This window comes from Podarcis liolepis (genome assembly GCF_965112155.1).
Source record: "Podarcis liolepis genome assembly, chromosome: 1".
Classification (NCBI taxonomy): Eukaryota; Metazoa; Chordata; class Lepidosauria; order Squamata; family Lacertidae; genus Podarcis; species Podarcis liolepis.
The window spans coordinates 132,056,710-132,084,584 of NC_139554.1; the positions used below are offsets into that span (position 1 = coordinate 132,056,710).

At 42.4% G+C, this 27,875-nt stretch overlaps 1 protein-coding gene and 1 long non-coding RNA gene across 3 annotated transcripts in view; one reads left to right on the plus strand and one right to left on the minus strand.

Annotated features, from left to right (window-relative positions):
- Positions 1 to 395: 395 nt before the first annotated feature.
- Positions 396 to 27,377, minus strand: FAM117B (family with sequence similarity 117 member B; the record flags this gene model as incomplete). Its single annotated transcript, XM_083473458.1, has 8 exons — positions 396 to 5,415; positions 8,077 to 8,197; positions 8,500 to 8,725; positions 10,279 to 10,422; positions 11,449 to 11,562; positions 13,051 to 13,143; positions 15,981 to 16,132; positions 26,672 to 27,377. 8 exons carry the CDS (start codon positions 27,375 to 27,377, stop codon positions 5,097 to 5,099), a joined length of 1,875 nt encoding a protein of 624 aa, XP_083329584.1. The 3' UTR covers positions 396 to 5,096.
- Positions 27,318 to 27,875, plus strand: part of LOC310693569 — a 52,592-nt gene continuing 52,034 nt past the window's right edge. For both annotated transcript variants that reach the window (XR_014519243.1, XR_014519244.1), the window contains exon 1: positions 27,318 to 27,395. This is a non-coding gene — a long non-coding RNA (uncharacterized lncRNA). The remainder of the gene's footprint in view (positions 27,396 to 27,875) is intronic.

Below are 27,875 nucleotides of genomic sequence, written 5' to 3' on the forward strand. Positions count from 1 at the left end.
GGTCTATTTTGTAGGAAAGGGGAAAAAAATGGCACAAAGTAGTCTAGAGTTTCTGCGAGAGCTTGGATTTGACTCAAGAACTCTTGGGACACTATTATCCACTGAAAGCCCTGGCTCTAGAACACAAACAGAGAGGGGTGTGTGCGCAAAGGCAAGCCCTTCTTCAAATTAAGTAATCTTTAATAGAGGCAGTGTCAATTAGCTGGAGATGTTTGCTGTAAAACAACCTTTGGCAATTTCAGATAAATGGAATGAAGATTTCCAGTGGGTGTGGTAAGAACTTCCAAAATAAATGTCTCTGTTGATCATCATTTGCAAGTCTGGCTTCACATGTTAGTGCTCATGTTTCATTATGAAACTTTCAGGGGGGTGGGGGGAAATCAAACACACAAGTCTTCACTTGAAATATTTATTGAAAGTGTGCGAGTCCCATAAAGGTGAGTAAAACGTTTTTGTAAAAAAATTCAATAGAATTTTTTGCAGACGTAGATCTTACATAATTAAAATAAAAAATAGAAAAACAGGAAATGCCCAAACACACTGGTGTGCACTGAGAGGGAAAAGATTCTTATAAAGTCTTACATAAACAAACATCGTTGGCTTTGCAAATATAGCATATAGCCATACAACCTACCAAATTAGGCGTGGATTTCTCCATAACGTCTTTATCCCTAGTACTGGCATAAAACAGGACAGCCAGTCTCTAGCAAGGGGGGAACCTGGAAGAGAAATATATCACGTGCCACTGGCAGTGAACTGCTGTGATAAAGTCACGTTACACAATATCCAGACAGAATTAGAATGGTAGGAAAGATACATGTTGGGGAACATTTCATTTCCATTTGCAGATCTAAATAGGACACTGATAGCCAAACAAGATGAAATCAAAGAAAACATTCATGCTTCGTTACCAACACAAGTAATCTGCCTTTCCATTACCTAGTACTGGAGATATACTTGTATATCAGTTTAAGGAAATATGACTTTCATGACTGATGAGGCCTTTAGATGCTCCAATCTTAATACTCTGCAACTTTGTTTTTAGTGATAAATGCATATTATGGTCAACAACTTTGTTTTTAGTGATAAATGCATATTATGGTCAACAATACCTTGAAACTTGCCCAATACAGTGTTATTTAGCCACACCAACAACTAGCTAAAACCACACATACATTTCTTCCCCCAAAGGATCTGTTTCATGTCACTAACAGTTTACACCTGAATACAAACATAGCCATTTAAAGACAATTTTACTGGTGTTCCTTTTTTTTCAGATGGAGAACTTACAACAAGCAGCAGCAACACCTCAGATTGAATTAAGTAAAATAAACAAAACCAGAAGGCCTATTTTCATAGGTACAAGGAAATGTCACATTAGGTTAGCTTTCCCCCATATTTCCCATCATACCGCCCCCAACCGGCTCTTGTTGCAGCCTCTCCCCACAACGGAAAGAAAAGCCATGGAAACACGACATGGCAAGACGACACAATATGAGTAGCGAGACCTCAGATTCTCCTCCCCCCGACAGTTTTAGGAGTGTTGTGGGGAGCTAGTGGCAGTAACTCTTGCTTTCACCAGGGTTGCAGACATTTCTGTTTTGCTTCTACATTTCTGGACTTCTCTCATCTCCAACCAGGAGCTGGAATTCTAACAGGGAAGGAAGTAGCCTCTGTTGATCTTCCCCAAGTCAACTCCTGGTTGGGAGGTAAGGGAAATGATGAAAACAACTAACTCCCTATTCCCGTAGCTTCATTTAGGAGAGAGAGGAAGGCAAGAAAACTTTGGAGTGCATCGTTCCCCGCCTGTCTCCTCTAAGCAGCTTTGAAGGAAAGCTGGTTTGGGGGAGTGGGAAATGGAGGGTGAATCCCCTCCAAGTCAACCCCCACCCTGCAGGTGTGACTGAGAAAGAGGCAGTGAATTTTCCAAGTTTCCTGGAGTCCTTTTCTTGTGTAAGAACAATACACAAACAGCAATGCTAACAAAGCAAACAGAATGCTAACAAATGGCATGAACGTACATGTAATGTACGGTGTATGTATATTTATTACACCCACCCACCACGTATGTGGGAAAAAATGGCATAGCTATTACAGTTTAATAGACACTCGGCAATCCTGACAACTGGCAATAATGAATTTGATCTCATTATTTCTAACTAGCTAAAGCTGGATTTTCATTATTCTGTTAGACCTTTTCCTTGTCCTAACTTCTTTGCTTTTGATTTCTTCCATGAACACTATCCTCTCTGGCTATTCTGCCTCTCTTAAAAGTCATGGGCTGAATTGCTCTAATGTCACAGAGGGGTAAAAGCAACCCAGAAGTAGGCAGTGGAGTGCAAAATCAAGGCTTGGAGAGAACTTGTAAGTGGAATGTTAAAGAATAGTAAGCAATTTTTATTTAAATCATTACTTGGCCTGGACTAATATATGTTAGTACAGATCAGTTGAACATCTCATTGCATTTAAGTAGCCAAAAAAGAACTGCTTATGGTTTGCATTTCCTCAGAATTTTCAATAATTTCAAATTATTACAAGGGCTAAATACTGTTTTCTTAATGGAAGCTGAAATGTCAGCTTTCTCATATTCACCTGCAGGCCAGCCTGAAGTGCGTTTCTCACTTTTTGCTCTGAAGACATAGGAAACTTCAGTTTTGAAGGCTTATGTTTTATATACCGTTCCAAGTTGTAATTTGGCCCTTAGGTACTCAATGGGAAAATTGAGTGAGGAGCTTCATGTAGTCTCTTATAAGCTGCTGTTTAACTTAAGAACTGGAACTGAGTTTAAACTAAATGCAAAGATTCCTCTAACGCAGAGGGAGCCTACCTTCCCATGTTTCACAAAGCCACAACATTCAATTTAAAATAAGGCTGTGCGTTCACAGAAGTTACGTTGATGAAACACATTGCTTGACAATTGACCTAGTTTTAAAATACTACGTTGTTTTCCCATTTCATCCTTACCTGTTTCAAAAAGGAGTGAAAAACCTGATTTTAACACTTGAACTCAGCTGCCTTAATGGTAATGTTTTTGCTGCAAAATAAGTAGTCTGGAGACTTGATATGTCAGGCAAGTTAGGATCAAGGAATTGGGGGGGGGGAGAGGGGGGGGCATCAGACAATCTTGCTGTGCTAATACAAAATATGTAAGCAGAACACGGCAGAAACAAAGATATGCAAGCACAATACGGGACCAAGGTACAAAAATGATGATGTAACACTTTAAAAATAGTTCCAGAAGCATAGCTTTGTTAGTCTGTTGCAGCAAAAACAACAAAGTCTTATAGCACCTTAAAGACTAACAAGTATATTGTAGCCCAGAACCTACTTTGTTGGGTAGGTATGGATACACCAAACTGGGTAGGTATGTATACCCTGAGTATGGAGACGTGTTTTTGTTTCTGAAACAAAAAAAGCCATAGAGTGAAACCAAAAGGCCAAGGAATGTAGGAGCTGGTATATCTGGTATTACTAAGCAAGCAAAAATGAATGCAAGAACAAACGGATGTTGGTGTGACCCACTCCAAACAAGTGGTTACTGGGGATGAATAGACATAGTAAGACGAACAGCAGTAACAGTATTGCTATGCCTTTCAATCACACTAACAGAATGGTCACACTTAATGCTACAATATTTTCGTTAGTCTAAAGATACCAGGAACGCCTCCCTTAAAAATAGTAACTTTCCTATAACTGCATAGGTTGGCACCAATTAATTTTGAATCATTCTCTACTAATAGCTCCTTTGAAAGTACTAGTCTACCTTCCAGGATAATTTGCCATTTTGGAGGCGTTTTGGAATCTGAAAAGTCTGGCCTTTAAGCGGCTGCTCTAGCTCGTAGTTGTTTAATGAGTCTCGGTAAAATCTCCTTTCGTTACCAGATTAGTTCATTGCCCTTCATAAACAGATTTAGTAACGGAAACTCCATCCCATTTTTGATTGTTACACCATTACAATTATTTTTTAGAAAGATCACAAAAGAAATGAAATGGGCCACAACTGCAGACCAATATTAAAGAATCAAACGATCCTTAGGTTAACACCCTAACAATATTGCTAGTCAAAAAAGGAGACTATATCCACTGAAATAAATTGCTTTAACAAACATCATGCCTGACAAACTTTACCCTCAAGAGACCCACAAGACAGTACTTTGACAAGCAGGAAGAACCATGCATGGCCATTTCAAGATCATATGACTACACATTTTATATAGTAGTGGCAAGACATGATAGGATTGGGGTATAGGCCAAAAGGCAATTCTAGATTCTGAAAGCGACACAACAAACCAAGATGTCCCAGGAGGCACTGATGTGACGGTTAGTTGGCATTTTGGGGGGAGAGGGAGAAGGGAATATTGTTCTGAAACACAACACTAGGAACAAGTCATTACACTATTGGCAGAAGTGCTCTAAAACACTATTTCCAGACAGGTACCTCTATGTGAGTGCTTGACCTCCCGCCCCAATGCATGTAATGTACCAATATTGCTTCTCTTCTTGGTCTGAAGGAGATTAAGCTTATATGTGGGAGGAGGATGTGGTCACATCACAGAATGCTGGTCACATCGTAGAATGCTGAGAAGATTCAGTCCTTTGGTCCCAAGAGTGGAAATGATGTAGCAAGAAAAGTGGGATCAGCCTGCTACGCATCGAAAAGCTCAAGATTCGTATGAACTAATACTTCTTACAGTGCCATTTGCTTGTTTCTCCCTTGCAGATCTTTTGCAAGGAACAGCTGGTATGTCTTGAATGTTTCCTTCTTCAAAATTGAAGATTGGTAATGCATCAGAAAAATTGGTCTTCCCAAATTGTAAAGCATTATGACCTGTCTCCCTTTATTGTACCAAAGCTTTTTTTAAAAAAGTGCAGGCCAGAGATTTAATTTGAGCCTTTCCAAGACAAGTATAGCAGTTTCTCTGCCACTCCTTTTCCTAGATCTCACGCCAGCCTAACAGTCATGGTCATGGAGATCAAGATACTAGTATGACCTGTTTATGGAATTGCCAGCAATCATGATGCAAACAGATGTGATTTGGAAGGCATAATCACAACTAGCTTCAATAAAGTTCTCTTAAAAGTTAACAAAACCAAGTTTATCCTTCAGTTTCTTCGCCGTGTCTAGACTGCTGCAGCACCGACATCTGTGGTATAATTTTGTTTGTTCCGCCAGGGAGCCGCTCCTGGACCGCACTTGCAGAGATGGAGGCCATGGCAATAGGCTGCAGCAATGCAGGGGTCATACCAGGCGTGACGGTCAGATTATGAGTAGCACCCTTGAGTGTAAGATCTTGTGTGGGAAGAAGTGGCTTCAGGATACTGACCAGGCAGAAAGCAGAGCCACTTTTAGGAATGAAGTTTACTTTATTTTTGTCAGGACAGTAAAAGGCCGGAATTTCATGCAAGGGCTTTGGCCTACAAAAGAAAGAATAACAACGCAACAAGGTTTAGTACAGAAAGCTAAATATTGCCAGCATTCTGAATATGTTAACTGCAAATCTCAGATGCAATGAAAATTAAATATGTGGATGTGAAAGGAAGAGGGCATTTTAAAGTTCATTATGCTAAAAAATTATCCTTTCTTTTTTCTAATCATTTTTTAAATGACTTGCAGTGTTTGTTGTGCTGATCCCAGAGATCAACAAATATGTCAACAGGTTCTCCATTACTGGATCAATGTAAAAGCATAGAAGATTTTAAAATCACAGTTATCCCATGTGTATCGGGAAACCTCTTTCGTATCGGTCTCAACTGCCTGATGAAGCATTACAAATGGCTTGATACCCAATTCAACAACTTTAGAAATCCCTTTTTCAAGACTATCGGGTTGGGTTCCAAGAAATGCAAGTAGAATCAAGCTATTGTTTCCTCCACACTGAAGTCTGGTGACCCCCCCACCGCCCCTGCAAAAAACAAAAACAAAAACCTATTCCTGTGAACTGGGAGACTATTGAATGGTATGGGATAGAACACAGTGGGTTGGAGGGTCCTTCAACTCTGATGAACAGGGAGAACAGATGGCTGCAGTGGTGAGGTTGCTTGGATGAAAAAGTTCCCTTTTGCTAGCCTCCTTCCACTCCTCTGTAATGTGATGTGGTATCTATCACTTTAACATAGGTTCACATTTACCAAGCTGCAGTTTGGTGCAGGGATGATTAGCAGTTTTGACCAGAGGGCTGTACTGAGGGTTGGCAGATCTTCTGAGGGCTGCATGCCAGCACAGAACATGCCCGGGGCCAAGACATACCCACCACATTGTACAGGTGGCAGCCCCCCCCACACTCTTCTCTTGATCAGCAGAAGAGTGGGGGTTGTTTCCTCCCCATTACAGCGCTCATCCCAGTCCAACACTGCAGTGAAAAGGAACCCCCTCAATATACTTACATAGGCACATCTTTTCCCTCTGGCATTGCACCACTGCTAGAAGTGAAAAACAGCCCTCTTCAGCTGTGGCACTGTGTCAGAAGGAGTAGAAGTACCTTTGCAAGCGCAGCAGGAGCAAGAGGAAAAGGCAGATGATTTTGAGAGAGGTCTGGGTCACTACTGGAAACGGCTCAAGGACTAAAATCTGTCCAATGTGGAGGCTTGTCTGAAAGTACCCATGATTTACTGAATCGCCATGGTCATTGTCATCTTAATCCTACATAAGGCAGTCCACAACTGAATCCAAAGCTGGCAAAAAGCCACCACCTTTCCCAAAGCTTAAAAGAATTGGGGAGTCTCCCTTGTCTTGCACTTCCTGACACACTCAGAAAGTAGAGTGACACTTCATGGTTTTCCAAGTGTTTCCAAATCAAAACAAGCTCATGAGATTCTGCTCTTCTACAGGCTCTGGAGAAGATGGGGTTCTCCCTGATATGAAGTTGGGTCTCACAGTTTCACTGCTTTTAGAGCATCTCCAAAGTTAGTGCAACAATGACACACTCCAGCTCAGAGTTTGAGAGAAGTTCTCAGCCCTGCCTTAGACTGAGGGTGTTCTAAGTTCTCTGAAAGCTGGCAGGGACCAAGTCTTCACTTCTCTATCCAGTTTGCAACTGAGAAGGGATGGGGCCATGTCCCACAGTTGTGCTAAGCTCTGAAGGAGCTCTGAGTGTCTCCAAAATTCAAGGCTGGGTAATTTTGAAAATTAACCTGTGGTAAGTTTTCCTTATGGGACGTGGGTGGCGCTGTGGGTTAAACCACAGAGCCTAGGACTTGCCGATCAGAAGGTCGGCGGTTCGAATCCCCGCGACGGGGTGAGCTCCCGTTGCTCGGTCCCTGCTCCTGCCAACCTAGCAGTTCAAAAGCATGTCAAAAGTGCAAGTAGATAAATAGGTACCGCTCCGGCGGGAAGGTAAACGGTGTTTCCGTGCGCTGCTCTGGTTCGCCAGAAGCGGCTTAGTCATGCTGGCCACATGACCCGGAAGCTGTACGCCGGCTCCCTCGGCCAATAAAGCGAGATGAGCGCCGCAACCCCAGAGTTGTCCGCGACTGGACCTAATGGTCAGGGATCCCTTTACCTTTTAAGTTTTCCTTAAAGCAAAACTGCAGGCAAAGAAAGTGTTTTTCATGTTTTAAGTAAACTAGATATTCCACACTTTAAGAGTTTCTCTTTTTGGGCTTTGTGTGAAGTGCCAAAGCCAAAGTGGCCATTCTTCAGATCTATTACATCCCTTGCTGCTAGACAGCATAAACCCCTTTATCACCAAGTCTGATCACTAGTAAAAAGCTCAATTTGTGTGGCATGGTACATTTTCAGTCCCTAATCACTGACCAAAGAATAGTATTTGCCTTCTGCCAGTTGCCATGGTAGGTTAGCAATATATCACAGTTCTCATTGATGAAGCAGCTTTGGGTCTGATCTCTGTTACCTAAGCATTCCCTAAAAAGTGGAAGGGGGACAACGACAACTGCAAACAGTTTTAAATGATTACTGAATTATGAACTGACAAAATGATGGAGCTGAAGAAATAACCTTAGGAAGAGTCTATACTACTACTATACTACTATACTACTTTAGCTACTAAAGCTGCACGGCAAGTTTAGATATTTCTGAAAGGTTAAGACTTTGTAACTATGAAGTACCGTACTACTTACAAGCTCTCCTCAAAGACTTTCACCTTCTCACAGCCCTCCGGAGGTTCGCGCTTGAACATATAGCTGTTGTTGGGTTTGGGCGAGGTGGCGTATTTGGGCAGAGGAGAATTGTTTCCATTCTCTGTAATGAACAGAGGTTTAGTTCCTTAAAACATACCAGTACACTTACCCTTGTTCCTCCCACACTCTTACTGGTATTTCCTAAAACCAGGGCCTCCAATGTGGCCCCTGGACATACCAGTGTACCCATCAATATCCCCCAACGGTGCCATGAGGAATATCAGTAAATATTCCCTCAAAAGTCCACAATGCACAAGAGACTATTTGATCTTTCTGCTCAGTTCCCGATTTCCCATCACACTTCAGCAGATGCCTAGGCCTGGAATTTGTAATTTGCTTTTATGAGCACTTCTCAGCGGGTACCTTTATCTCTGGGGTCTGCAAGTAGGTCATCAGCAGAGCATGGGCTCTCCTCACTGCCCTCATTGGAAATGGCCAGGAAGGAGCTTGGGGACACAGACTGGGATCTGCTGCTGTTGTTGCTGCCCTTCTCTGCCCCTCCAGGAGTCTGCGTGTCAATGCTGCGGGTACTGCTACTGCGCTGCACCAAAGGTGGAGGGGCTCGGTGCCCATCTGGAATATCTTGCGGCTGTGAAGAAAAAAACGTATGTATAAACTTCTTGCCATGCAGCAGACCACTAATCTTGTCTGGATAAGAAATTACTTTACATGTTAATAGACTACTTTAGTCTTTTGTATCAATAAAGCTCTTTAGTAGAAGATTAGTTATTCTTCAGACTCCAACAGAAAGAAAGAAAGAGAGAGAGAGAGAGAGAGAGAGAGAGAGATGGAAGTCAAACTTAAGGAGATTTGAGGTCTAGTAAAGGATTCTGAGCAAGGGGAAAATATATATCTACTTAAGAGGATTTAAAGGGATGATCTTGTACAAAAAGCAACCAAATTGACTGAAGCAGGGTACTTCATGAATGACCCCCTTCTTAATGTCTGGTTTCCTTTTCCTTTCCCAATGACATTCATTGACTCCAGAAACTCTCACACATGTGTATTTCATCTTGGAAGTGTTGAATGCACAATTACTTGGTTATTCAGAAACAGTAGGAAGGTCTGGAAGTAACACTCCTGGCTTAATAATCTAAAGCAAGAGTGGGGAACGTGTCTCAGCCTGAGGTCAGTATTCCCGACTGAGGAACTTTCTGAGGATCAGAGGCAAAAGCGGGCAGAGCAACGAATGCAAATTTCACCTCTGTGAAGTATTTAATTTATATACCGCCTCTCACCTAAAGATATCCTATATATAAAAGTATACGATAAAAGCACAAAATAAATACAGTGGTACCTCTGGTTACGTACTTAATTCGTTCCGGAGGTCCGCTCTTAACCTGAAACTGTTCTTAACCTGAAGCACCACTTTAGCTAATGGGGCCTCCTGCTGCCGCCACGCCACCGGAGCAAGATTTCTGTTCTTATCCTGAAGCAAAGTTCTTAACCTGAAGCACTATTTATGGGTTAGCGGAGTGTGTAACCTGAAGCGTATGTAACCCGAGGTACCACTGTAGTTAAAATAAAAGCAAAACAAAGCAATAACCCCCCACTCACACAAAGTAGGCTGCTTTTGACACCCACCCCTCTTTCAATCCTGCATCTAGGCAAGCAAAAGTCATCATCAGAGTTCAAGGACACACTCCAGCCAGGCAAAGAATCTCAGGCTGTGAAGCAGGGCCAGTGAAGGGGTGTCTGGAGAGAGCTCCAAGGGCCAGAGACAGAGAGGCCTAGAGCGCCATATTCAGTCCTCGGGAAATCAGGTTCCCCACCCTTCAACCAGAATCTATTAAGCCAGCAACAAGTGTCCAACTCGCATACTCCCTCCTCGCCTTTCCCCTGCATGTCATCTTTGGTGCTTAAATTGCAGTCTCCACAGTACCCCATTACATCCGAAATAGGAAATGGTGGTTTAATTCAACCAAAATCAGTGCAAAAAAGCTGATGTGATAAAAAGGGGGGGGAGCAACGGATGAAGGTATGAGCCTGATGTTGATTTCTGATTTTCTAAACCATGGAACCAGGAAAATTATGTCTAAAAAGAATTTCATATCTTTCATATTCTGAACATTAACTCAGTCCATTTCACATACTAGCATAAAACCGCAATTAAAGCCTATTTGATTGCAACAGTATACTCACAATAAGTTGTTCCTCTTTCTCTCCTGTCTCCTTTATAATTATTTCGATCTCCTGGTTCAGCCCCTCTATGCTGTTACGGAAGCGCGATCCTGTCGACTTGGCAATTGGTATCACAGGAACTAGCACACTCTTTGGGACAGGTGGCTAGACAAACCCCAAAAATAGTAATTGAAAAATGCTACATTTCTGTAGTTTAATATAGGACAACGAATGAAACTTTAGCTCTCAGCTCACATTCTATTAATACGACGAAGTTAAGCCCTGAAATGGCTTGGTACGAGGTTATCGGAGAAATGGCCTTCATACATAGAATCTTCCCCGTACATCAGGATCTGCTTCATATGTCCTCCTAGTGTGCTTTCTAATAAGATTGGTTAAGCTGGTATGTACACTGGAAAAAGACTTCACAATTACGAAACTCCCTTCCAATTGACTTATGCCTCATCTTTTTGGTAAGGTGTTGAAACGGACCATGAGAGCCCAGCCATGAATGCTATCCCTCTATCCCATCACCTCAAAAATTTCACTTCATTCCTTCCTCTCCCAAAATAGCTCAGCACTTGTGATTTGATTTTTTTATTGATGAGGAATAAACTGCAGCGAGTGCATTTGTTTTTCTAGACTATGAGCATACCTTAGATTTTAACATGTACGGGTGGACAAGCATTTTGCCCCCAATCTTCTCTCTTCCAGGTCCAAAAAGACCCAGGCGGCGGAAATCGTGCATCATTTGTACATGCCACCTGCGATGTGCCTGGGACATAGTGTTTGGCTTGAGAATTTCAACTTATGTTTCTTTCATTTAAATGTGTAACTCTATCCACACTATGCCTGCTGGAGGCTCAGAAGCAAAAACAGATTTGGGTGTTAGGGCTCATAATTTGCATAGCAACCACTCCCCCAAACCTAGTCTTTTTCTTCCACCCATTACCTCTGATATTGTATACATGCTGATCTTCAAGTTCTGCAAGGAATTCAAATCTAAAGCAAACATTTGCTCGGCAATAAAGCTGCATGTCACTTATTTTGTCATTATTATTTTTCTGCCTCGAGTGCTGACAGCTTCCAGACTTTTGGTGGGAGTTTCTGTGTGTGACACAGCACCTAAAATACAGCAAACATCCCGGGACGAACGCTTTCCAAATTTTACATTAACAATTGTGATCGTACCTGGCATTGGTTAATGGCTGCATGATTTCCATGGAATGGAGATTGTCTTTCTTTGTCCCGATGATGCCTACTACTGTGTTTACTTCTTTGCAGCTGCTGGCGTAGCTTGGCTATCTGAAAGGACAAACATTTTAAGTTTCCCTGTAACATTTATAATGTAAAGTCTGAACAATTATGTCAAAATGTACAGTAAGTACTGTTACTACCACAGTAACCACTTAGGAACAGTGCACAATACTACTAACATTAACATGTGCATTCTTCCTCCCCTCAGAGACATGTTGACCACAGCAAGAACAGGGATGCCTATGTACCAACACGATCATTTACAGATTTTTTTCTTGCCTCCTACATGACTTGGAGTGGAAGCAGAATGAAGTTGTCTCCAATCTGCCTGTGTAGCTCATTGAAAAAGCAGGATGGAAAGATGTGTGCCTCACCAAGTGGGAACTCCATCACACAGTGAAAACTGAATGCACGTTGATGGAAACATTGGTATTTCCATTCCACATGGGGGAGAAGGCTCGTTGGACACCTGCCATTCAGCCTTTGTTTTCACTGATATCATGGTAGGTGGGCACCGCCACCACCTGACCTCAACAATGAGCAAGAAGCATGAGAAAGAGCTATGCCAAGACAAGCTGTAGTGGCTGTGGCAGAGGGAAGGGCTGAGACAAATTCCCTCTGCCTATAACTGAGTTGCATCTGTACCACTTGGTTGCAGAGATTGGTTGGTTGGTTGGTTGGTTGGTTGGTTGGTTGGCAGGAAGTAGACCCATGGGGTATTTCTCCCTGTGAGGGCAGGCATTCAATATTCATATCGTATTTCAAACACCAGCAGTTTTTTAAAAAAGAGAGAAGTAAAAGTTAACATAAAAAAATAATTTGGCTGTATGTTCTCCATGGTTATCAATCTGATGAAACTGACACTTAGCCATCTTCTTACCAAGCATGTCTCTAAACTATGATGTCTTCTTCTCTATTACATGTTTCTACACCAATTCCACGTGCTAGAACTTGGCCTTCTGAGCAGTCAGATGGGTGGCTTTGTTAACATTTAGAACTGCACCTCATGTTTTATTGCTCCTCTTGCTAGTACAGTGGTACCTCTGGTTAAGAACTTAATTCGTTCCAGAGGTCCGTTCTTAAGCTGAAACCGTTCTTAACCTGAGGTACCACTTTAGCTAATGGGACCTCCTGCTGCCGCCGTGCGATTTCTATATTCATTCTGAAGTAAAGTTCTTAACCCGAGGTACTACTTCCGGGTTAGTGGAGTCTGTAACCTGAGGTATCAACTGTACAGCATAGGAATGGGGAATCTCTGTCAGCCTGCAGGCTGCATTTTCTTGAGGGCAACCTTCCAGGGACTACAGGCCAGTGGTGGCCAGAGGCAAAAGAAGGCAGAGGGGTATGATCTGGAGAAAGTTCTAAGGGTCACATAGAGTAGTTCAAAGGGCAGCACCTGGCCTCCAGGAACCTGAGGTCCCCCACTCACAATGTTGAGAGATCACATATCTCTCATGTTGTGTAAGGAATATACTGTACAATCATTTGCAGCTATTGTGTGTGTTGACTTGAATACAGCTAAACATGTTTCTCAACCTCTTTCAGTTGATCTGTGCTGCCCCAAGATGCCGATCGCTTATGAGAGCCTTTCTTCTTTTCCAAGTATTCTTCAGCCCAAGCACTTTCAGTCTAAGACAAGGACAAAGAAGAAAAAAAGATTCTAAAAATTTAAAATCAGAGGCTGACTAGAAACAGATTGGATCAAAATAATTTTCAGAAATACAACATGCCAGACCTTAGAAGTTTAGTTCCCTAAATCATTCTGAAGCGAATAATCTATTCCTAAATGAGCTATATAAAGGGCAATACAGAATACAGTGTATAATGCCTTTGATTTGGTCTGATCCACATATACAAATATAGGCATTTACTGGCCTATTAAAAATTTTGCCTGTCAGATATCTGGTGGGCAAAGTCTGAAATCTAAGCTGAGTAAATGCATGTGTAGCTAACAAAAAAAATTAATTCCCACAGATAAGCAGACCTTTTATGGTCAGATTTAATTTTAATGTACCAAATTGAGGACACAGAATTAATACACTGAACGTCCATTTTAGCATATTCAGCAAAAATTGCATTATGGTTCTTACAGTCAGAAATGTTATGAGCTGATGCTTCAAGGGAAATTGAACAACTCAATATCTAACTGTTACAACACTGCAGGAGCAGCTTGCCTGGTGGGATAGAGCCACAACACGAGCTTCCTGTCAGTGGAGTCAATGTCACTTAGCAGGAGGGCAAAGTAGTGGGGAGATTAGGCTATGGGAATGCACGGCAGCACCCACACAGCCCAAACATCCCTGCCACCTCGCAACCTCCTTGCGCTCTTGGTAAGTGAACCTGGGTTCTTAAATGACTGGCACTGTTGTGACCATCCAGGGACCTAGTGATGATGAAATAAAAACCATCTCATCTTCATAAAGAAAGCAGTACTGGAATTTTTTGATTGCCAGTTAAGGGAGGGAGTGGATGGCAGGGAGCGCTCCTGAACTACAGTTGAGTTGCACCTTACTCACATTTAACCATCCCAGGCTTTAGCAATAGACAGCTTGGGAAGAAAACAGTACATTTTGGTGCCAACATCACACACCAGGAGTCCTAGGCCTAAAGAAGTAGGAATAGCAAAGCAATCTACTCCTCCAAACCTCTCCCAAGGCCAACCCTTTGAGAATTAAAGATATTTGTACACGTACCAGCACAGAGAAGAACGAAAGAAACAGCGAGTCTAACTTTCAAACAATGATTCAACAAGGAAATAAATTCTCTCCTATTGGAAGCACGGCAGGGCAACCACCATTTTAAGGCTTCAGCAACCAAGAGAGAAAAACCGAAACACCTTTGGAAATTTACAACTGAAGTTCTAAGAACTGACATGGCATCACTATCTAAACACGAACTCAGCTCTATGTAAACTATCCGTTCATTTATCTGAAGCCAAAAAAGAAATGGGTGATTGTGTGAGTAATTTAGCTTAATTAATATTAAAAAGGTAGAGCTTCTATAGACCCCCCCCCCAAAAAAACCCAAACCATCCCAAGGCTTTTCCTTCTGCCTATGTCTATCTCTGCTCCTCCCTTCACAATGGTCTCTCTCTGCCTTCCCTCTCCTTCCTTCAGTTGTGGAGGGGAGGTAGTAGAAACACAGGAGAAGCCTTGCTGCAGGGCTTCCTCCACCAAGAAAAACATCGGTTCTGGCTGTATACAATTTTTGCATATATGTGTGGCCCTTAGAACCAAGAAATGCAACTGTACATTCTTTATGCAAAGATTAAATAGCAGGGCCAAAATATTCAATCTGATTGTAAAATATATATTGTGTTTTACATCACTATTACAGTATAGTTGTGGTATAAGAAACAGCAGTCATTTGTCCCATGAATTAACTTACAGTCTTTCCCAAAGGAGGCAAATCTGAATAGGTTGAAAGAAGCACTGAGAATAATTAAAAATAGCTGTTAAAAGGATCTCCCAAACACCAGTTGCTATATGGCACTCAACACCATCTGGGCTAAAGATCCCGAAACTAGTTGTCAAACGAGTGTAGGGCTCCGGGAGCAGGAGGAAGCTATCATTTGCTGTTGTGAATTTCTTGCAGCTTTGAGCTCTCTAATGTCTTATTTTTATACCTTTTACAGTTTGTGGTAAGAGGAACTGTAAATTATCACATAAATAATGAACGATGTTTATTATTTATATAATTTAGATATAGGCAATGTTATTTGCTCCTTTTGCACTCCCCCTGTGAAATGGCCCAGTAGCTGTTTCTGAGGACATACTTTGGGTTGGTTTTTTATTATTATAATAATAATAATAATAATAATAATAATAATAATAATAATAATAATAATTCCCTAGGCTCTTGTCACTCATATTCAACGCAGATGAGAGATCAAGAAGTCCAACTTCCAACTTTTCTGTTGGATTGCTAAAATACTTTTGAATAAAATAATTCAAAACAAAACGTTCATCAATTGTGCAATGTCCCTTGCAAAATCCAGTCTGGATTGGGGACACTACCTGGCTCTCCTTGGTCCATTGTTTGAAATTATTTAAAAGAAGATGCATGTACATTTTTGCAGGAACATAAAGAAAACACACATTGGGCTATTATTTAGGGGCCATCTATCACCTTTCTTAAATATTAAACTAAAATAAAGCCTGCTGACAATATTAATTACGTCTTGAACTGTCAAGAGCCTCTGTGACCCATGTCAACAACTGCCACAATATGATTTGTTAAATACTAGCCATGAAATGACACACCAAATAAGGTAAGGATAGTTAGAGAAGATATTGCTTACTCATGTTCAGTGCTCTATGAACAAAGAAGAATGCTTTCAAATCTTTAAGCATATAAATTCAGTAGAAAATGTCCCCTGCTGAACCCACCAAAGCAGACAGGAGTGGTGCTGACATTCCTTACCCCTGCCTGGCAAGTGTTTTTTCCTAGTATATATGAACTCTTACCTGTGTGGCTTTGTCCCTCATGCACGGTGCAGCTTGACCGTGATTCTCACGAGGCCATTGTCCAGCAAGATATGGAGCAGCAAGTAGGTCTAGTGAAGGGGTACGTCGAGCAATACTGGAAGGGCTTGATGAAGGTGGCCGTGGTTTATCAACTAAAAGAAGAAGAAAAAGAAAAAAATGTGACTGAGAGGAAATAAAGCCTACTTTTACACAGATTTTCATTCTGTGTATCATGCATTTGGACTGTACACAACTGGTAATCGTTTTATTTATGAAGCTGTTATGTATAGGTTATACACACACACACACACACACACACACACACACACACACACTCCTGGCTAACATAGCACTCAGCTGCCAACAATGAATATTTAAAGTTTAGGCCTTGAAGACTTTTTAAATGCACAGCTGTATTAAACTGTGACAGAATAGGCTGACAAACATTCCCTTTGTGCTATTATATACTACAGTTTGACTCATTGGCAATCCTAGGTTAAATACACTATCTGCCTTCTAGCTGGTCACCCCATTTACATTTTTTGAGATAAATTACACTCCATTAACTTATTGTTTAATACTAGGAATTGTGCTTCTAATTCCCTGTTGCATAATAAAACCAAAAAAGCCTCAAACCCAGAGTAGTAGTACCCACACGTAATAATTTATCAGAAGACTCCATTTCCCCCCAATATATTGCTTTTTTGCTTTCCTCAACATTAGTAAAACTTCTGAAAAGTGGATTTTACAATTTAAAAATCACAAACACATACTGAATCAGTTATCTGGGAAAGCAATCACTAGAATTGCAACAATAGCAGAGCTACCATTTCCTGAATAAAAAAATATAGTCAACTACAGTATAGCCATCAACTACACTCCACTCCATGCACACAATTAAAAGTCATTATTATTCAGAGAACTCACTCAGGCACACAACGTGACTTTTTCTTTTCATCCAATTTCTTCTAAAACTTCCCAGAAATTCATGAATAGTTTATTATGCGCAGGGAGCAGATGTTGAAAAACAAAAAATACACAAACCATAGTGCGCATGCCTACACAACAACTCTGGCAAGGGCACAAAGTTTACCATTATTTTATTAGCCTAGAAGCTAGTTTGCTTAATGCATTACACACCGAGCTGTTTTGCTTAAAATGCATTATACATCGTCATGTAGTATAGTACACTATACTGCATAAAGTAATTGAGCATCATACGACCAATGCTCCCATTTGCAGATAAATGCATGTATATATTTTAGCATCAGCCCAATAAAAACATATACTATGGTTAACTGCACAACGTTTGCATATATACCGGTATTTCATCCCCATTAACAGGAGAGTAAAATTTAAATTTATATTCTCACTATATTATTTTTTTCTGAATCCGTCCAATGTAATTTTTCTCATCTAGCTCCCTAGGCTATTTTAGAATATTTCATTAAAATACTGTCTGCACTTCAGCAAATCGTGTAGTATTTTCATTGTCATTTCTTCCCTTGTGTTGCTACTCGGCCCCCCCTCTTTTCCCACAACTGCTCAGCTGCTAGCTTCACATGATGTGACCTACATAACAAGAGATGCACTTGCTTCAAGATAGCAGTTACAACAGCTGGGCTGATGAACAATAGAGGTATTTCAGAAATGTCTTAATTTTATTAGACTTAATTATACTATAATCAATGGTTCCAAAACTATTCAGTGTTCCCACTGCATGAAGTTTTCTTGTTATAGGATACTCGTTATTGGTCTTATATTTAGTCAATCAGATGTTTATTATGATCAACCAACCAGTAAGACAAAATCTAAAAATACAAAAACACAGCGTCAATGAAGCCCATTGTTTTAAAAAATGACAAACTAAGAACGAACGATCATAGCAGAACTAAGAGGCATGATATGACAACATTCAGATATTTTTGCCACTTGCTTGGTAATCACGGAATATAGTCAGAACAATTGACTAGGAAATCACCTCATAATTATGCGTTATCTGATTAAAAACAACAGTAAAACATGACTAGACACTCTTTCAACCTCTGAGTGGTTATACAGGCAGGATCCATCTTTAAGTGAACTCTAGGAAATCTGCTATCTAAAGTCTTGAAAATGGGCCAATAAAATATCTCTTCTGCACTTGGGCACTGTCAGAAAATTTAAAATATGCCATTCAATTATTAGAACAAGATCAGCTAAGACTCAACAACTGTGGAGTACATGGTCCATTAGCCAATGCAACCAGCTTTTGCACATCTATATTTTCATTCTTTATTTCGTCAGATTTGGCTCATACTATAATTACAATGACATCAAATAAGAGAGAGAAAAAGCATCTCATACCACCCCCTGCCCCCGATGGAACCTTAATATTGTTCAAATTTCCAAGAGAAAATTCAAGTTCTGGAAACAATACTGAGGCTCCAAACAAAATCTGGGTCACAATTTTTACAGTGCTCACTCGTATAGCAGCTGGAACAAATTTACTTCTATTTGTGTAGAAAATTGAAGAATGTTTTTACTGCAGACTCTGCTTTGATCTTTGCTAATTTACTCTGTACATTACAGATAACAGGCATGAAGCCAGATCCTGAGATACGTCTAAGAATCGACTTGTCCTATCCTCTGCCCATCCACAATCCAATAATATTTGGTCTTCCTTTTTGAAAATACCATAAACTTTAACTTATCATTGTTAACAGTTAGAGATTCATTTCCACAATGATTTATATATCCAGCAAGTTGTCATCAATTAGTTTAGGTTAGGAAAGTGAGACGGTATTGAACCCAGAAGTTAGGCCAAACATAAATTATGTAAGATAAGAGAATGGACATATCCTTCCACAACTTCATGGCTGGAAAACAACGAATCCAAACGATTACTAGGTTGCTCATCAATTATGTCAATTACAAGTTATTATCAGCATTAGCAGAAATATACATTGATATTTGCTACTGTATTTGCAGCAAATATCACGGCAATTAAAGGTCTGTGCTCCATCAGTCTGCTGCCCAATGCATTCACATAAAATAGTACAAATACAGTTAAAACAAGGTTTCAAGATGAGAAGTATCTCTATCCCAGTTAAAAACCTACAATCTATAAAACACGATAAAAAAATTAAGTACCGAATTTACTAGAGTCTAATGTGCCATTGAATCTGATGAGCACCTCAATTTTCAGAACCTTGAAACCAAAAAAGGTATTTATTAGCAAATGTAAATGTGCTATCGAATCTAATGCGCACCTTAATTTTCACAATGTAATTTGGCCAAAAGGGTGTAAATAGGTAAATCACCATGTAACTGCAATATATATTTGTTGGCATTATCCATGTTTCTGCCAGAGTACACAAATAGGGATAGGGCTTTTTGCTAGGCACCTAAGCTTCATGCTTGCCATCTGGAAAGCAGCAGAACAGTAACTCAACTGCTACACAATTAGAGTTCTGCTAACTCTAAGCTGGTAACAGATGCTAGCTTCCCCAGTGCATATCATATCACCACCACATAGGAGGAAGTAATTCAGAATGGGCTTCAACTGGCCAAAAAATGTCCGACTGTTTAATATGGGAAGTTCTGACACCAATGGTATGGTAGCTTCTGCATAGTTTGAATGTAATCTTATTTTTAAAATGATGCTAACCATTCCTCTCGCGTACTTCTGTTGTATGCTGATAAAGTATTGACTAGGAGCAGCTAGCCAAAATGTACCATTTATGCTTAAAATCCCCACAAATTATTCAACTGTATGCTACAGTGCGAGTGAAAATGTGGATGCCTGGTTGATGATTTCAAAAGCTGCTGGAGATGACAAGCAGCAAGGTGAAGGGGGGGCATTCTGACGACAGCGGAAGAGGAGGGTTGGGGCGTGAGTAGGGAGTGGCACATTCCTGTTTCACCTCAGGCAGTGAAACAGAATGGGCCATCCGTGTCCAAGTGGGGAAGAGAGGAAGGAGACCCCCTCACTCAATTTTGTACACAAGCTGCAGTCTTTGTCTAAAATTGTTAAAATGTGAAATCAAATGAGGACTTCTGAACCAGTGGTCTCATCACTGCTCCTTCAAAACTATGGAGATTTCTCCTTCACTTGTAAGGATCTTTTCCACTTCCTCAGATGTCACAAACTTAAAGTTCTTCATCAAAACAGGACAACGCAGAAATTGGCGTTCAAGTCAGAAAGGATAAGAGCAATTGCATCCATAAACTATATTTTTATAAATAGATAAAACTAGTTTAAGTCTTGTAACTTTGTTTTCCAGACAAACCAAGTGGGAATGTGTTCCACCACTAAATGGAACAATTCCATTTTGGGGTTCAATATTTTTTTGCAAAACATTTAAGTTTACCATTGCACAAGCCAGTTGGACCTGTTAATTTAATTTCAGCTGTAAAACTCCCACTGATGTTGAACTAGGGTTTCGTTAACCCTTAGTCAGCCCAAGATACTTTCCCCTATATTAAAGGAAGAGGGGTTCCTCCATAAAGTTGGGGTGATTCCATGCAGTTATTTTTAAACATCATTTTAAAGCATACATATTCAAAAAAATGTTTAGAATTTAGGCCCTAGGATCTTATTTACTGGGATGATTTTTTGGTTCAACCAGCAGCCACTGATCAATCCAGAGATACGACTGAGGATAATATGTGCAAAGCGTTTTATGCATTGACAAGAGAGCATCTAAGAGGCAGAATGTAGCCTCTGGAAAATCTAGGGATTGTTCATCCAGCATATATATAAAAAAAGCTCCAAGGCTCAATGGCAGCGGGGAGAAAGTAAAGAGATTCACTGAAAAACAGATGGACCCTGAAAGTAGGAATAGTGCTATTAGTAAAATGCAACAGTTCAGAGAGATCCTAGTGCCATATTTAGAGATTACTTTAATGACACTGAGGAAGCGGGCCCTATTTCAGACATATGGAAGAATTCTAGGAACATAGTGATTCTATAGAATCTTACATTTACTTGATCAGGATCAAAAACTGTTTACTGCTATTCTTGCCTCTACAGTAGTACCTCGGGTTACATACACTTCAGGTTACATACGCTTCAAGTTACAGACTCCGCTAACCCAGAAATAGTACCTCGGGTTAAGAACTTTGCTTCAGGATAAGAACAGAAATCGTGCTCTGGCGGCGCGGCGGCAGCAGGAGGCCCCATTAGCTAAAGTGGTGCTTCAGGTTAAGAACAGTTTCAGGTTAAGAACGGCCCTCCGGAACGAATTAAGTACTTAACCCGAGGTACCACTGTATACTGAATACTACAACCACTGGTATAATCAACCTGGATTAGGTAGGTGTCATACCAGGGTGTCAAATGTAAGATTCAGTTTGCAGATATTCCCACTGAAAGAGGCCTTGCATTTACATTTACTATCAAGTATAGGCCAAATACTATGAATGTTCTACTTTATGTTTAGATCCAGCTGAAAAGTCCCTTGTAGTCATAGAGGTTGTTATGTATGGAAATTGGGCACCTCCCTTCCATTCACACAGGGAATTGAAGAAACTGCAGTTATCTGACCTGCGGAGAAAATTTATATCCTGAAAATGGAATAGATGTAGCCTCAACAATACAATCTGCAAACTGTTGCAAGCTTTCAGCCTATGTTGTAAGCTTTCTGGCCTATGTATGGGACTCTGGTGCACACAACTTATCCATTTCTCCTCCAGTGCCTTGTATAATCTGGTTTATCTTGTTTCTATTCCTTCCAGGCAATCTCCTTGTGTACAAATTACAAACTTGATCACAGAAGGACCAAAAGAACCTTTCCAAACTGAGTGAATGGGTGATAAAATGGCTAATGCAATTAAATGTAAGCAAACACAAAGTGATGCACATTGGGGTAAAAATCTTTCACATTTACATGCTTATGAGGACAGAACTTTTGGTCACAATAGATAAATTAGTGAAGATGTAGATCTAGTGTGAGGCAGCTATGAAAAAGGCAAATTCTATGCTTAGCATCATGAAGAAAGGAACTGAAAATAAAAGTGCGAATATCATGATGGCATTAAACAAATCTATGGTGAAATCGCATTTGGAATACTGTGTACAGTTCTTGTCACTTCAACTGAAAAAGGATACAGGAGACCTGGAAAAAGCTCAGAAAAGGGCAATAAAAATGATCAAGGGGGTGGAGTGACACCCCCCCCATGAAGAAAGGTTGCAGGACTTTTTATTTAAAGAAAAGGTAAGCAACAGGTGACGTGACAGAAATCTATAAAATTATGCATTGCATGGATAAAGTGGATAAAAGAAGTTTTTCTCTCTGTCTAATAAAACTAGAAACTTGTGGATATCAAATAAATCTGAAAGCTGGAAGATTCATGACACTTATAAGGAAGCGCTTCTTCCCACAGCACATAGTTAAACTATGTATGGAACTTGCTTTTACAGCAAGCAGTGATGCTCATGGCTCTCAAAGAGAATTAAACAAAAATTTGGAAATTAGGGCTATCAGTGGCTACTAGCCATGACGGCTGTTGCCCTGCCTCCACACAACTGGAGGCAGTAATTCTTCTGAATATCAGTTTCTGGAAAATACAAGAGGGGAGAGTGCTCTTGTGCTCAAATCCTACCTGCTGGAGTATTCATAAAAAATAAACTCGGCACTCATGTATATATGTTAACATTTTTGTCTTGTGGTATAAACTAATATCAGAAAAACTTAATCCGCCTTCTAATATAGGCAAACACATTCTTTTAAATGATATACAAAGTGAAGCATTACCCCAAATAAAAGCCCTGAAATAATGCATTAATCTTTTGAAAGTATGCTTGGGGGATGTGTAGATAAATACCACACAACACATATATTATTATTTGCAGCATTCATTAATCTTAAGTGTATTAACTTTACTGCAAATACTAAATTTAAGTAGCGTCCATCTTTCCAAATCAATGGAGATTTATATTATTTACTTATTTGCATTCAATTTAATGATTTGAGAACTATCTGTAGGAAACAAAATTCCTAGATATGTTATAACCCTTCAAACTTCTATTTTCACCTTCCTGACTATTTCCTGTCAAGTAAAGGCATTTCAATAGCCACATGGAAAATCAGCATGCCACAAAGCTATTAACTGTAAATTTCTTGAGTGTTTGAAAATTTAGTTAAAAGGTAGGTGGGGCAACATCATACTAGTCATTCCCGTAACAAATTCTGACTCAGTGCTATTATCAATTATACATATCAATGAATAGGAGCCTTCAGGACATAAAAGTTTTCTGAACAATGGCCTCAAGAATAATTACTCTTTCATAGCTCTCTTCAAGGCTGAAAGAAAGCTTAAAAAGCAGTCACACTTTCCAAAGTCCATAGCAATTGATAATGACAAGTCAATACTGTCTTGAAGACTAAGGCTGCAATGCTAAACAATGTTACAGTTGAGAGTGGGTCTTATTGTTCATTAAAGATACTTGAAACAACCAATAAAAGGCTCAGCTTTGACTAGATAGAGGCTCTGGTCAAAGATGAAACGTATAATCCATGCAAGTAGTTTCAAGACAGATCCTTTCTAGATCACATTTCTAGTTTTTCCAAGGTGAAAGGAAAAGAAACCTATTGTTCATACCTGCTTAATTCTACTACGCATTCTTACTGGGAAGTCACACCAAGTTCAATGATGCTTGCCATCAAATAAGCCTGCAGAAAATATGTATGATGGCTAATCCTAACCACATTTTCTCATAAGGACATCTTGGGATGATGTTTTCAAATTCTTCTGTCCTTAAAAGTTAGTATTCTTTAAAAAATAAAATAAAGGAAGTACCTTAGTTGTTAGGATATGCTTCTTTAGTACAATCTAGCTACTTTCGCAATAAGTTTTGCTAGTCTATCTGCCCACACATCTGTTTGGTATTTCATGGCACAGTGAAGGAAATGGGGGTGTGCATGTGTGTAAGAAAGGAGAATTCTCCATTTTATAGAAGCTTCCCTGTGTGGTTGCAAAATAGCACTGGTAACATCCCAAAGATAACCAGGCAAGTGGCTATTTATATGCTTGTTCAAACAATAGTAGTGTACAAATTTCCAAATAACCTCTCAATCCCACTACAGGCGGCGACAATTTCGTGCAGGGGTTCTGTTCCCAGCCCCCATGCACGACAGCAGAGCATGCATAAGTGTGCTCCGCCCTCTTCCGGGTCCAAAAGGTCCCGCATGTCAATGGGACTTGCCTAGAATGGTTGCTGCCTGTCTATAAAAAATCTTACCTATTCTTTGCATTCACAACTGTCTAGTAAACAGTTTCAAATACAACACAATCACAACATATCTGTGGGTTCGATTCCAAGGGTTCTACATGTATACTCAAGCTGCCCACTTATAAGCATCCCTAGCCTTCTGGACCAATGAACTGAGGAGGCCTTGCTGGCGCTGCCCAAGGAAGGCAGAGTGCTTAAAAGCGCCAGGCAGCCCAAGCAGACCCAGTGCAAAAAGTGCTTTTAAGCTCTTTGCCTTGCTTTCATTTAACTTGTGCAATTTCAACTAGCCTGCCTTTAACCATGTATGGTTGAAAGTGCATGAATTACATGTGCGTACAACAGAGGCTTTCAACCTTTTTGAGTCCACAGCTCCCTTCTTTGTGCGGCTCCCCTGTGGAAAGTTCCCAGCAGGACCCTATACAGTCATACTTCGAGTTGAATGTGCTTCGGGTTGAGCGCGTTCGAGTTGCGATCCGTGGCAACCCAGAAGTAACGGAGCGCATTACTTCCGGGTTTCACCGCTCGCACATGCACAGACTCTCAAAATGACGTCATGTGCATGCTCAGAAGCGGCGAAACGCGACCTGCGCGCCGTCGCATCTTGCATTCCATTCGGGATGTGAATGGGGCTCCGGAACGGATCCTGTTCGCATCCCGAGGTACCAGTGTACCTATTTACTCAGACATGTTCAACTAAGTTGCATTGGGCTCACTCTTACCATACAGTGGATTGCAGCCTTAAAAAAAAAATCAATTGTAGGGAAGCAATAAATAAATGGCACTGCACCTGACCATCATTCACGGCGCCCCAACACCAGTAGAAAACCACTGGCGTTAAATGCAATTCTACTGCATACAACAGACCTACCTAGGGAGGTGCTGAGTATCCCAGGGCACTATGATTGTCACTGACATGCCATTTTGTATCTTCATTGGATAAAGTAGTGCACTGTTCTGCTCCTACTTCTTACCTTGACTGAATGCTACCAAGATAGTCAAATTTCTGTGGTCTTTTTCCTTCCCTAAGGTTGGTATTAAACCCCTGCACCGGTCCTGTAGTGTATAGACTACAGCATGAACCTAAAAAAGATATAGACTGTGTGCACACCATATGTTTAAAGGCATGACTTCCCCCAAATAATCCTGGGAACTGTAGTTTACACACACACACCCCACAGAGCTACAATTCACAGTACCATTAAACTAGTTTCCAGGATTCTTTGAGGAATCAGTCATGTGTTTAAAATGTATGGTGTGTACTCAGCCATGGAACTGTGAACAGAGAGGCTCAAGGCCACTGTTTTCTCAACAGAGGGAGGGTCACTAAAGCAAATACTTTCACCCTGGTGTCAATTCTACAGATCCTATACAAGTATCTCACCTACTCATTTTAGAGAAACTTGTGAATACTAGAGCTCAGGTATTCCAAAACCTAATTTGCACAGGGCACATTTGTTGAAACTTACCAGTGTAAAGGAAGACACATGTAACTACCCAAACTGTCTGCTGCAAAAAACGTTAAGTCCTCCCCACTCAGCTTTCAAAGATCAGAAAATATTATTTAATAACATACTAGCTCCCCTTCAACCCTCAATTACCATCAACTTATATTATATTTTGTAATGTTCTACCACCACAAATCAATGTAAAGCTGCACTGTAAAACCAGGCCAAAGAAACAAGAGCATCTGCCTTGCATGTAGACGGTCCCAGTTTCAATCCCAGCATCTTCAAATAGGGATGGGAGAAACTCCCTGCCTGAAACCCTCGGGAGCCACTATCAGTCAGGGTAGACAGAATGGAACTAGATGGGCTCCGTACCATGCAGCTTGCCATGCTCCTATTAAAGCGAAACATGTCTAGACACATCCTTTCGCTGCCCGGATCTCTTCTCAGGCACCACACCATGCTTGGCAGTGCTTTCCTTTCCACAGGTCCCTGTACACTGTGCCATCCAAACACAGCTCCCTAGGAAGGGAGGCGAGTCAGCCTCCAAAAATTATGGGGGGGTAAGGAAGTTATTCAGTGCACCACAGCCAAGTCACAGGATCTGCAAATAACAGGTGAGAAATGACAACACCCCCCCACACACACAACAAGGGGGCAGTGGCGTAGCGTGGGGGGTGCAGGGGGGGCCGGCCGCAACATCTGGGGGTTAGGGGGCGCAAATCCACGGGTTAGGGGGCGCAAATTACTTGCCTTGCCCCGGGTGCTGACAACCCACGCTACGCCACTGCAAGGGGGTCCAGAGCCAAGGGGTCCACAAGGGAAGTGCAGAGATGCCCAAAGCCCTGGCGGCCTCGTGGTCCAGCTCTGCAGGAAAGCCCTCGCCATCTGCTCGACACGAAAAGCAGGCAACCGGTATGGTTAGGGCCTGTTGGCAGCAGCTCGGGGGGGGGGGGCTCCGGTTTCCTCCGCCTTAAGTGCCCCTTCAACCCCCCCCCCCACGCACCCCCCAAAAACACCCCACCCCTCACCTTTGCAAACAGGCGAACTCGGGCTCTTCCTCTCCGGAGAGGCCCTGCTTTGCTCGGGCGACCGCCTCCTCTGCCGGTGCCGGATCCTTCCCCCGGAGGACGAGGAAGAAACCACGGCGGCGGCGGAGCAGCAGGCGCTGCTCTCGGGCACAGGCGGCGAAACCGGGGAGGAGCAAGGCGAAGGGCTGGAGCCCGGCAATGGCGGCGCGGGGGGCGGCGGCGGCGGCGGCAGCTGGTGCAGCCGAGGGGGGCTCCCGCGAGGCCCGGCCCCGCGCGTGGGGCTGCCGCGCGTGGAAGGCGGCGGAGGAGGAGGAGGAGGAGGGAGGGGGGCGGCGGCAGGGGTCTGCGTGGCTACGGCAGGGCTGCCGCCGCCGCTGCGCGCGCCGCTGCCGTTACCGCGCGTCGGGCTGGCGGTGCGCGAGGAAGGAGGCGGCGGCGGCGGCGAAGAAGAAGGCGGCGGCTGAGGGGATGTCGTCGCCGCCGCCGCGCGTGAAATGCCGCCGCCGCCCCTCGTGGGGCTGCCGTGCTGCTTGAGCTGGAAAGGCACCGTCGCCCGCATGGGCTGCAGGCGGCTGCTGTTGGCGCTGGCGGCCCCGCCTGCTCCCGCCGACACAGCCGAGGCTCCCGCCGCCGCCGCCGCCGCCGCCAGGGAGGTGGCCGGGGTCGGCGAGCCGCTTCGCCTCACGCGCGGCGGGTGAGAAGCCATCCTTCGGCCGGCTCTGAGGTAAACGGCGCTGAGGAGAACGGCCGTTGGGAGGGGGGAGGGGAGGGGGAAGAGGAGCCGCCAGTCAGTCAGTCAGTCAGTCGGTCGGTCGGTCAGCCAGGCCCCCCTCAGCAATATAGCTCTCCTCACACACGAGCGGAACGCCGCTCCGGCCGATGCGACCGCTCCGGCCGCCTCATCAACAATAGTGGCCGCACCGGCGTCTCCTATTGGAAGCTCGTCGGCGCCGTTCCTGCCGCTACAGCGCGCTGATTGGGCGAGGGGCGTGGCCTTGGGGGGGGTCCGTGTCTGTGTGTGTGCGCGCGCGCGAGTGTGTATGTGCGCGCGCCCGTCGCGGGGTGGGGTGAGGCTTAAAGGGGCAGCGTCGCGAGAGGCGAGACCGGAGCTGAGTGACAGCTTGCGGAGGCGTTCCACGCAACCGCACGCGTGTTTTCATCGCGGGCGTGGGAAGCCAGGTGACATGGCTGGGTCTTGTTTTAA